The following is a 12,309-nucleotide window of genomic DNA, read 5'->3' as shown; positions in this document are numbered from 1 at the left end:
GGTTCACCTAGCCATATGTGCTGCAGAAACACACCCATCACTCTGTTCACACCTGCTGGACATTCATTCTGCTAAAAAAAAAAATTTGTTGAGGTTAAAAAGCATCATTCTATTGTGAAAAACAGATCCTAGTGTGGTGAAGAGGGGAGGGAGGAAGAAATCTACAGCAGAGCTAAAACAGACAGAAAAAACAATTTGTTCTTTAAAGCTTCCAATATTCCAAATTAGAAAACAAGCATGTAGGTTTTCTTGGAACAAGCCATGGGATTTGACTCTGTTGGTAGTGTAATTCAACTGCATAAATGTAACACTCAGAACGCTCTGACATTTAAAGACCAGTCTTGTCTCATGTCAGACTATCCCACCATCTAATATCTGAGACACTATGACGTGACCTGGGCATTTGAGACAGCACAGAAGGAAACTTACAGGTCAGAGAGGTCCTATTTGCCTCATTGACCCTGTACTATCCCAGAGCTCTGCAGGATTGATTACTCAGGCTCAACCAATGGCCATCCAGTGTTTTTCTCAATTACATGACATGTGCAAGCTGGTGGACAGAGACTTTGTTGTCCCAAGCAGAAAACACTCAGATGAACTGACAAACTGCTCAGCAGGATGTCAAGGGTGCATTGATACCATCTTCTTTGGGTATGTGACTGAAAGGTTTAATTATCACCAACAGTCAGATGAGAGAGAAGTATCTCCAGGGGGAAAAGCTGAGAACTAAGTCAAAAGCCCAAGGTCTGAGGGGCATATAGTCCTTCTGCTTTTCACCAATGCTTCCTCCATCCACCTACAGTCAAAACCATGTCTAACAAGAATCCAGGGGCCCACTGTAAAAAGCTTAAATATTGATAATTAAAAAATAAAATAAAATAAAATAAAATAAAATAAAATAAAATAAAATAAAATAAAATAAAATAAAATAAAAAATCCATTCAATTCTTTCCTACTTTGATTGACCAATGATCCAGCTGGGAGAAAGGAATCCAGTTTTGAGATTCAATGAAACCTAAAACGTGATCAGATCCTTATCCTGCCCCAAAAGAGATTCTGAAAAACTCCTGAAGTCCCACAAACACTTACGCTTTAGTGTAGTTTAGAATGAAGTCAATTCCCTTTTCATTGTCAAACTGGATGTCACGAGGCAGTTCACTGTGAGAATGGGCATCGATGCTCAGGGGAAAGCCAGGATGCCACTCCTTCCAGCTGAGAAAATAGAAGAGGTTTGATTAACCATATAAGCTTACCAGCATGAGAGCTGTGTCTTTCCTTTACCTACTGTGCTTCTGTGACTCGCCCCTATAAAGGAAATTTGTGGCAGACTCAGGCCAAAAATAGTGACTTACATCACATCAATACCTACCAGTACCCTACAGAATCCTCAAGCACTGTGGAAGGCAACTGCTTGGCCATCTACCTTCACAAAGCTTGAAGTAACTTATATCTGTGGTATTTCTAAACACTTGTCACCTTTGATTGAAACTGGCATTAGCTTCAAATGTGTTGGGAGGGGAGGGGACAGAGAGACAGACAGGTGCCCAATGCACACTCATTCTTGGGGCTGCATTTTTGCAGAACTGAGATCCAGCAGCTAAAATACTCAGACAAGTATTTAGATTCCTTCAAAAGGCACTTTCCAGGAGACTCAGATATTCTTGATTCAATTCCTCAACCTCCTAATGGTCATGGCACACATTCTCTGCTCCATTTTTATTTCAGAACAACAGAAATTGAACTGTAAAGAATAGTGTTTCAGTGGTATTTCCAAACTGCCTGCCACACACAGACTGCATTGTGCGTTATCAGTTATGCATCTGAATTGTAAATAGCTATTTCCCTGAAATTACAAATGATTTTGCCTTCCTTCTTGCATACATAAATAAAATTTTGTGTCACGCCTCTTTTCGAAACATATTTTTCTCTGTTCTATTTCCTGCAATTTGTAAGTAAGGGCCTTTCTTATTCAAATTATATCAACAACACATGGACCAAGCCTCAATCCATCAATTCTGAATGGACCCTCTACCCTGATCCTTATTCTCATGATAAGGAGATGCAAGTGCAAGAAACTTTTGTTGCTTTAACAGAGTACATTTCTTGCACAAGGAAATGTCTAATGCCTTCTGGAGTTACTAGTTTATAAAAGACAGCATTTTCTCATTGTGACACTGATTAGGAAAAAATACCTATTACAGTATTAGGGTGGGTATCACAACTGTGTTCTGTTAGCACATTCCAGTCCACTCAAACAGGGACAGATTTTCCACTGCACTCCAGTGCAGGAAACAACTAAAAGTAGCTTGCTGCAAGCAGCCAAAAAGCTCCAGTCAGAGCTGACATGTTCACATCATGTTCCAAAACTGTAGTACTGCTTGTAACAGGCAAATGAAATATGCTTCCAAATCTTCCTTGAAAGCACAACTGTGTGCCAGAGGGCCCACAATTAGGCTGTATCACTGAATTTCCACTTAAGCCTTTCAGACAGCCTTATCTGAGATTGAAGTATCCTGTAATGTCCCTTGCGCTAGGATGATCATCACTTGGAGTGAATTCCACCTAAGTAAAAACCAGATATGGCCAACATGGTAACTTATGCTTTCTCTTATCCAGGAGTTGAGTAATTAGAGCCATCTGATAATCTGAACATACTCTGTCAAACTCTGAGCTGATGAGAACAGACCCTGGACCTTCTGGGGAGCAGCAGGAAACTCACCGGTACATTTTCTGACGGGACTCAAGCTCTTTGCGTCTGTGCTGCTTCAGAATCTGAGTCTTGTCATCTCGGGGTAGCTTTGCTGTGAAACAGGGAAAACAGATAGGGTTATGAGGTTCCCCCACCATCACTGCCCAGGTGTTGAGAAGGACAGCAGAGTTTTCTAACCTTCAAACTTTTGATCTACACCTTTACAAAGTTTCTGTGGGAAATGCTTTCATGATCCAATTTAGTACTTTGAGTAGAGACACAGGTCCTTAAGAGAACCTGTGGAAGGAGATAAGCTCCTAAATTGGTGCCTCCAAGGGGCAATTAGCTCAAGCTAGGAACATCTGTCTCAACTGTACATAAAACCTGGATTCCTAGTGTAGACACTTGCTGTATGTATCCAGTGCTAAATAGTCTGAAGGGGGTCATAGGAATTAATTTTACAGTTCAGTATCTAAGGGAATTTTTATCAATAAGAGAAACCACAATATTGTTCCAGCTCTCATCTTCTCTGCTAAAAGACATCTCCAGGAAACATCACTGAACCTCCCTCCTGAGAGACAGCTGTGCTCTCCCCATCAGCTTGGGGCAATAATCGTATCTTCCTGTCATGAGAACAGAAAGAAAAAACAAAGAGCCTTTATTTCCAGATATTTTGCTCTTCTGACCATGAATTCAACATACTACTAAATAACACAGAGACTTCCTTAGTGATCAGAGAAAGGGCAAGCTATGAGACTCACTTTACATACACAAATGGGAGGGCAGATAAAACCAGCAGGAGTTTCATGACTATAGCGGTTTGAGGCTGGAAATATCAGAGATAACACAGCTGATAACATATATGGCTAATGGTTTCCAGCTGATAGTGTTTAAGTTACCAAGAGGGTTTCACTTGCTCTTGTCCTTAACCTCACCAAACTCTGAAAGCCAAGCAAAGCTGTCTTCCATGGAAGTGTTACAGTTGTTATAAACCAAATTATGAAAAATGGGAAGTCCCTCTGGAGACCAAAAATAAACAGACACATAGTTGTAATTGTAGGACAAAAGGCTTCAAATACAAAATTCCTCAGCCAGAAGTAGCCAAAAATTAAAGGGCAAGATAAACATTTATTTCCTACCACCTCATAACTTGTTTCAGCTGTTTTCAAGCACTCATCCTGCAGACCATGACAGCAGCCAACCTACCCCAGGTAGCACAGAGGGGAACAAGCAAACGTAAATATCTGCCCCAACCCTGACCACAGCAAGTAGGTAGTCAGAGACAGTTAAAATGCTTTCCTCAGTTGGTCACCAGTACTTGCAGCAGTCATATCCATCACTCTGCCTTGTCCTGGACTTGACAGTATGCAAAGAAGAAAGAGTGAAAAGTAAGCTCCTGTTTCAAGTCAGTCCTTGTATCTGCCGACCAGTCTACTTTGGGATTTTATTTCACTCTTATGTAAACAAGACAATTCACAGGCAATTAATCATGGGCCTCTTGGGAGATTAGTATGAAACAACCACAGAACACTAATTCTAATTAGATCAAAAGGGCTTCAGCAATGGGGATGTGGAGCAGACAAAAATTTGGCATTAGGGTCAGCCCTCAAATTCAAGACCAGTGTAACAAGCTAGCGTAAGGACTCTTCCTTGTATGTATATCCAACTCAACTGCCAGTGCCTACACCAACAAGCTGCTCGGGAAGTATTCCTAGTCAGTAGGGAAAGTCCATTCTCTAGGATGCAGCAGGGGACTGGAAGTGGGTCTCCATATGAGAGAGACTATTGGGAGGTACGTGGAAAAAGGGAAGGAGAAAGAGAAGAATTCCAGATGTTCTGCAGGAAATCTGGTTTCTTATAGTTCTCACCTCTTCCATCTCGAAGGACAACCTCCTTTTCATCTGTAATCCAACGGTAACATGGGAACTCCAAGTAGTCACCCACTGGTGTTTTAACAGTGACATACTTAAGGTACCAGTCATCCTGGTACCAGTATTTTCGTTTCTCAATTTTTATTAGCTGAATTTCTCCAAGGTCTTCTTCCACAGTCACATCATAGGAGTCAACCTGCAGAGCAGAATACAGTCAGTGATATACTGCACATGCAGGAAGCATCACCAGCATTACACAGGCACACCTGGTCCTTCCAGGTTCTGGTGGGTGAAAAAAGGAAGACCTACTATGTGGTTACTGCTCAGCTCATACATAATCAAACATAGCCGAAACTACCGATCGCAAGATGTCTTGACCATCCTATGATTTGGCAGCTGGAAGCTGTACGTACTCAAGAATAGGAATGATGTGGAAGAGTGGACACAAACAAGAAATAAGGATCACCAGTTGGACTTTAGGTATACCAGTTAGACTTTAAGTATTTAGACTATGTAAAAAACAAAACTATAAATCTATCTTTTGATAATGATTAAAACACACATGTGGTATATAATCTGTACTCTGTGCATTAATAAACTGATTCAGCACCGAGTTTGCTGTCTCCGAGTCATACGCTGCGACACTATTATTGGACTGCAATGCAACAGAAAGATTAATAAAAGAACAAACAAGAACATGCAAAACACTCCAGAAATGAAGAAACATGTTTGTATGCAACCTAAAAATGGTATTACTCCTTGAAATGTTTGCAAGTCTGGGAAAAATATGCAGGCCATGAAACCATCCACTGTTCTCTCTTGGCAACAGCTGAAAGAGGTACTGCTAGGGCACATCTACTCATGCAATTGGAGTGGAAAAATGATGATGAGATTAAAACATTGGACAAGGAATCTAAAGACTTTTGTATGTTAGTTATATGTGCTTCAGACTAAGAACAAAATTCAGATCACCTAGATCCCCTTTGTCTTTTCCTTCCTATCCTTTTTCAGTTCTCCATATTTAAAATGAGGACAACGGTACATTTTGGTTTTGTACAGCTAAGATTTGGACAATGATACATTTTATGTTTGTATGGCTCAGAAGTACAAAGGAATTTAAGTAGCCAACTGAAAATAAGAACCCCATCTATCTCTGGATGCACTTCATTCTTTCACATAAAACAAGCCAGCGTGTGGAAGTGTGGTTTAGCTCCTTCTGGAGAGGCCTGACTCCTGCAACACAGCGGGACCTCAGCCCAGAGCTGCACAGCAGCTAGTCTGTTTAGCCCTTTTCCATGCTAAGGGTCTGGTCGCAGTCTTTGCTGGTACTGAGCTGGTACTGAAAACTATGGGGACCACCCACACCTGCTCCTTCAAAGGACTCCTCCCATGCCTGCTCCTGATCAGGGACAGGCCCGTGAAATCTTGAGTTAGTTGTCTTTCAGTGATCCAGGAGAGAAGCAGACCAGTCCCAGTGCTGCCTCTACACTAAGCTTTGCTGAGGTTTGGGGGCTGCAGCTCTGAACCTCTTCAGGCCGAGGAAGTGAGTGCATACCACACTCTCCCTTGCTTGATGATGGCTCCAGCAGGGCTACAGAAGAAGTGGCAGCTACATGGTCAGGATATGATGCTGCACTTCTTCCCCACACTGAGCACTCCCAGCCAGCACAACAGCTGTTATGAATGCTGACCTAAGGGCCTTGCTAAATTGCCTGACATATTTAGGACAGTGAATACAGAGATCACAGAATTGTTAGGGTTGGAAGAGATCTCCAGAGATCATCTAGTCCAACCTCCCTGCCAAGGCAGGGTCACCTAGAGCAGGTTACACAGGAACACATCTCTTACAAATGATAGTTCTGGTGTCATCTGAACTATTGGGCATTACCAGCACAGGAATAAATAAGTAATTGTTTCAAATATGACTGGTAAGACACCATGTGGTGCTAGGCAATTCAGGGGAACGGGAATCTATTCTCACTCTCCAGAAGTCTGAACAGCTCAGGACATATGGGAGCAGCCAAGTGCTCATCTTGACAAAGCTGAATTGGGTATGGTAACCATGGGAGCAGCAGTCAAAGACTACCCTGCTCAAGTGACCCTGCTAAGCTTCATGTGGTTACAATTAGAGACTTCATACTCTTGTGGTCTGAGCCATATTCTCCCCATCATATTAAAGCAAAAGACATTGAACTGTTTCTTTTAAAAAGAAAGCCCATCATGTCTTAAATAAAATTTTGCAATGTTTATGTCAATAGCACACCCAGACACACCAGGTGGTAACAAACTGCCTCACAAACAGTACAGCAGTCCTGGGCAAGCTTGAGATGACAGCATCTGTCTGCTAGGTTGTGAGCTGAGAGATGAAAATCACAGAGTAGAGATCTCAAGCAACACATTATAATGATGCTTATCACTTTTCCTTGCATCTCCATAGCAGAAAAGATATAGTTCTTTCTGTAAAGCAAATAAATAGAGTAATTTTAAACATTTTTTAAAAAAGTTTATGCTGCAGGCTCTTCAACCTTGCCATCCCATCCTGGAACAGCTAAAAAGATAATGTATAAAGATAAATTAATTCCCTTGATGATTCATGATTCTGAATCAGTGGTGGAGATTGAAAAATGTTGAGTGGTTTTTCTCAGAAATCACATTAATTGTGCCTTGACACAGAACTATCACTGTCAGTGACTGCAGGAAATACCCCTGTACTCCTGGCTAAGTAAATGGAGATTCCTTCCTCCCACAATGCCACTTTGAAACACCACACCTCTCATCTTTGCCTTTCACCCCACACCCAATATTCTCAGCTTCACTCTTCTCAACTGGCACAAACAATTCTGGATGATGGCTGAAAAACACAGAGAGCATGCTCAGACTGATTCCCATTCTTCAATCTTCTTTCCAGAAATAGGCAGCACTTGAACCATTTCTATTCCATATTCATTTCCCTGCAACTCCTGGTTTTCTCAATAAAAACTGTCAGTAAACTCTTTACCAGGCTCAGGTTTCGCACTTAGTCAGTACTTTTGCAATTTTGTACGTCTTTCCAGGACCAGATGGCACTTTGCAGAAGAGTCCCTCGTCACAGGCTGTCATACCATGTTATCTCAACGTCAGTCACTTCCTGCTTGCGCACCTCTTTCTGCAATTACAACAAAAAATGGATTTTCTCCTTCCATTTTATCATGCTGTTGTTGCATTTGGCAGTCAGAAGCTGGAAGCCTTGCAGAGACACAGTCCAAACAATCCACAAACATATGTGAATTATTACCCATTTGTGTTCATCGTTATAAAGGGAATTCAAACATCTAAAGACTAATGCAATAACATACAGAAGCAAGTGATAAACTGCATCTGAATCAGATTTGCTTTTTATTCAGCTACTTGAGATTTTTATGCTCTGTCTTCTCACTCATTCCCAATTCTAGGGCTAATCGTGTACAGAGGAAGAACGAGGTGATCAAAACCACTGTCCCATTAGGGAAAATATACTGCAGTATTTTTAGCTCAAATCCATACAAAAACCCATTGCTGCCAGGTGATTAGCATGGCACAGAAAGTCTGAAGTTAGTCTTACTTTCTCATTAACTCCTTGTTGCCCAAGATACCTCTCATTTTTTTAAATTCATCTCCTTTAAAAGTTCAGCTAAAGATTTCATTTTTTAAAACCCACATTTACAGATATATATTTCTAGATTTCTTATAATGTCATACCTATATGTACGTACACATAAGATTTAAATTAAAGAGCAATGGGAATCAAATCCAAAGAGTTGATGGAAATGTCCCACTGACAGCCAATCTTCAGAAGAAACTCATTCCTCTGATAACGATCTACTTGCCAATATTACAAGGGCCTTGAAATAATTACTGTTGATGTAATGGAAAAAGGACATGCAATTAACCTAAACGCTCCTAAAAGTTTTTAGTCTTTTTATGACCAACACAATTCCAATTTTAATGGCACTTCTGAAAGGGAGGGCTCCCTCCTGGTATCTCACACAGCTTCTGCTCCTCCAAGCCAGCAATGCCACAGGCTCACCTGAGATGACAATTTTGCTAATGCAGCAAAGGTATGTCAGGTTACAGACAGGATACAAAGTCCAGGTAAGAACTGACAATTGGTTGCTCAAGGTTTCTATGACATTTGTTGTACGAGGTCTCTTGTTAAAACACCAAGATACTGCACGGTGAGCCAGAGATGCTACGAGTTTTTATACAGTTTGAATTCAGAGTGAGAGAACAGAATTAATTAAGACTATGAAGACTATTGGACTGTCTAACCTCCTGTAGCATCCTGTTCAAGCAATTTAATCTCATACAACACCTTAAGTTCTCTTTTTGAGGAGAAATTCCTACTGACTACCATTATATCAGAAAAAGGACGGCACAGACATCCCCTCTTTCTAGTAGCAAAAACTTCTAAGTGGAAGGAACTGTATTTCTCTTCTGGAAATACTTGTATCTCTTTCAACAAAAGCAAAAAGCAGATGAAGGGGGAACAGGAAGAAAGGAGAGAACTGAGCAACACCAAAACACTTGCTTTGAAATTACTCATCACTAAAGAAACTTACTCAAAAGACACAGAGTAAAGAAAAGCAGCCATGACTTTCAACTGTGCCCAGTACTTGAAGTAAGTCAGACAAAAACTGCAACTGAGCTAATCTTGTGCAAATCCCTTCAGGTTTTTCCACAGACTTTTCCCTCAATCAACATCTGGCATGCAAATCTCCTACTCAGAACTGACCCAAGCCCACCCTCATCATATCTAGTAATATACACAATTTGCAATAATTCAAATGAAGACATTACCGGGACAATGGAACTACAGAGCCTGGCCCAACATTTAGAAAAACACTTGGAAAGCAGACAAAGCCTTACAAAATAATACGGCACGATTCTGGTCATCTGCTAAAAAGTGCATTCGTTTTTGCAAATGTATTAACAATTGAATGTCTTGGCAGAAGAGAAAATTATAGAGATGTTGAAAGAAGCTCTAAAGGCAGAACTGTGAAAACAGTGGCTACATCTTGCAAACCAACAAACCTCAAAGTCTTCTGGCTTGCTTCAGGTTTTTCTTTTTTTTTTTGGTTGCTTTTGGTTTTGCTGGCTTTTTTTTTTGTGTTTTTTTGGGGTTTTTTTTGGGGGGTGGGTTTGTTTGTTTGTTTGTTTTTGTGTGGTTTTTTTGGTTCCGTATTGGTATTTTTCTTTTCTTTCCTTTTTTTCTTGCACGACATATTAGTAAACTCACAGTGTTCTGGGCACAGTGTAACCTGAACAGGTGCCTGGAGAAACACACTGCACTCCCCAAGAAAACATCTTCAAACGCAAAACTTAGCACATCGTACTGCAAGTGTTCCATGAGCCAGACACTTTATGGAACGCAGAGTTATTCTCATTGTCCACAAAAAAATATGTGCTGAAAAAACCAACTGCATATTTGCTGCTACTAAGACCCCCAAACCCCTGTTCACTGCTCCCTCGCCCAGCAGGATGTACCTCTGCTCCTGCCGGACCTGGTCCCACTGCAGCTCAAGAACTGCTGATGGACATATACTGAATGCTCACATCATGTCATTTCCTAGTCCAGTCAGATGTTCAGAGTACTACCAGGCTCTCCAACACAGCCATGACTCAAAGACAGTGAAACCCTCTTTTGTAGCCCAGGAATAAGAGCAAACTGAAACCCTTGTGGTTGTCTCCTCAGCCAGGCAGGGCTCAGCCCTCCTGGGAGAGCACACTAACCCTATGTTTGCAGGACAGTCTGAGGTCTCCTTCAACCTCTCCTGCTCATGTAGTTCAGCTTTGCTTAAAGTATATATGACTATTCACCAGATAAGAGAGTAAGAACGACTGGATGTCCATTTGGGAGATTCAGGTAACAAGGGTCTAAACTAATGAATGTTTAATCATGAAAGAAAATTAACTTCAATAGCAGCAGTTGGTAAATATCTAGGGACCATAGCTATACATGCCATCAACACCTACTCAAAATGCTGACTTCTGTTAACCATATCTGCAATGTCTAACACAGAAGAGACCAGGCACTTAAGTTAGGCTGTGAACTCCATGGTTGAAAAAAACATACCTAAAGCAAAGCAGCACCATGACAGCTAAGACTCACTTGCACATGCAGAAGTAGGTCTCACTTCCAAAGTGACTTATGAATACTTCTTTAAAACTTTCAAAATTGCTTAAATGTCACTAGATCTTTTGGAAACTGTGAATTACGTTTCCAAATGAAATATACGTTTTGGGAGGGGGAAAAAAGTCTTGAGTCTATTATTTCCACAGTGGACAACAGGCAAATAAATGCCATTCTAAACCAGTGCTTACAGCATAAGCGATTACACATGGGTAGTCCTAATACTGTGATAAAACCACAGAGAGGACAGGGCACAACACATATCAGAAATCTAGGTTAGGAAGAAGAGCATAGCTGATAGCCCAGTCACAATTTCATTCTCACATTTACACATTCAAGCTGGTTTTCAACTTTCACTGAAGTTGCCTTGCACATTTCCCCTGGCAGGCATTGTAACTCACACTGGAAGTTCTTACCTCTTTAATTTCTTGGAGATAGCAGGCCTCTGATTACTAGTAAATATGGATTCTAAACACCTATCAAGAGGAAGCACCCACATTTTTGTAAGTATTTGTAAAGAAAGTACGAGGAGATCTGAAAGCCCATCGTAAGCAAGGACCAAAGGGCCGCATCTTTCCCTACGACTGAATGACCACAGCCAGGGCTAACACCTGGGGCAGGGATGCGGATGACGGATGGCCGGGAATGTAGCAGGCACCTCAGTCCTGGTGTCCCACTTCAGAGCACCGGCACACGCGGATAAGAGCTTAAAACAAGCCCAGCCCTGCTCGGGTCCGGCCCGAGGCACCTCGGGGGGACAAACGCGTTGTCTCGTCCGCGGGGCAGCCCCCGGGGCAGCCGCGGGGCGGGCGGGACTCACCGCGCCGCGCTCGAAGTCGTTGTAGAAGGGCTTGTCCAGGAGGTGCCTCTCGCTGCAGCCCGACGTGCCCTGCAGGGTCAGGTACACGTAGTCGTCCGTGCCCGCGAACCACTGGCTGCCCGTGGCCACCGTGACCGTGTAGGACGGCATGGTCCCCCGGGCTCGGCTCGGCTCTGCAGGGCCCCACCGACTCGACCGGCGCTGCTGAGCCGCTCTCCTGCCTGAGCCCCGACCCTGCCCAGCGCCGCCGCCTCCTCCGCCACCGCACGGCGCGGATCGGGCTGCCCGCCCCTTCCCCAGCGCCCGGCACACCTCCCCGTCCTGTACAGCCCTCCCGGCACCCCCAGCGCCCCTTTCCGTCCCTGTATAGCGCTCCTGGTACACCTCCCCGTCTCTGCTCAGCCCACCCCGCACCCCTCCCCATCCCTGTAGAGCCCTCCCGGCAGCGCGCCCCGGCACTCCCGGGCAGCCTGTGCTGCACTGTGCCCCTGCCCCGGCATAGCTGCCCCAACCCTGCACTGTCCCCCAGTGCTGGTACAGCTGCCCCTATCGTGCACTCCAGCCCTGCCCCTCACCCTGCACTCAGCCCTCTCAGTGCACTTATCCTCCCACTGTGCACCAGCTCCACGCCAACAGGCTTTACACAGCTCTCCAAGCTGTACTTTTAACAACCTTCCACAATGGCACAACCCAACACAGCGTTCAGAGCTCTGCAGCACACTGCTCAGCACAGCCGTCCTGCTCCTGCCGGGCACAGCTGTGTGCAGTCCTGCACAGCTCA

General features: G+C 43.3%; 1 protein-coding gene across 2 annotated transcripts in view; it reads right to left on the bottom strand.

Moving 5' to 3' along the window:
* ALOX5 (arachidonate 5-lipoxygenase) overlaps positions 1 to 11,750 on the bottom strand; it is a 32,322-nt gene extending 20,572 nt beyond the window's left edge. For both annotated transcript variants that reach the window (XR_003532387.1, XM_027672408.1), the window contains exons 1-4: positions 11,529 to 11,750; positions 4,558 to 4,756; positions 2,720 to 2,801; positions 1,090 to 1,212 (exon numbers count right to left, since the gene is read on the bottom strand). Coding sequence is in view for 1 of the 2 variants with exons in the window: in XM_027672408.1 (XP_027528209.1) it covers positions 1,090 to 1,212; positions 2,720 to 2,801; positions 4,558 to 4,756; positions 11,529 to 11,678 (554 nt within the window). In the remaining variant the exon portion in view is untranslated. The remainder of the gene's footprint in view (positions 1 to 1,089; positions 1,213 to 2,719; positions 2,802 to 4,557; positions 4,757 to 11,528) is intronic.
* Between the last annotated feature and the right edge of the window lie 559 nt (positions 11,751 to 12,309).

Source organism: Neopelma chrysocephalum, unplaced genomic scaffold (assembly GCF_003984885.1).
Source record: "Neopelma chrysocephalum unplaced genomic scaffold, ASM398488v2 Primary Assembly neopelma1_97390, whole genome shotgun sequence".
Lineage (NCBI taxonomy): Eukaryota > Metazoa > Chordata > Aves > Passeriformes > Pipridae > Neopelma > Neopelma chrysocephalum.
Note: the sequence above shows the minus strand (reverse complement) of the source record. Positions and strands in the feature narration are given on the sequence as shown.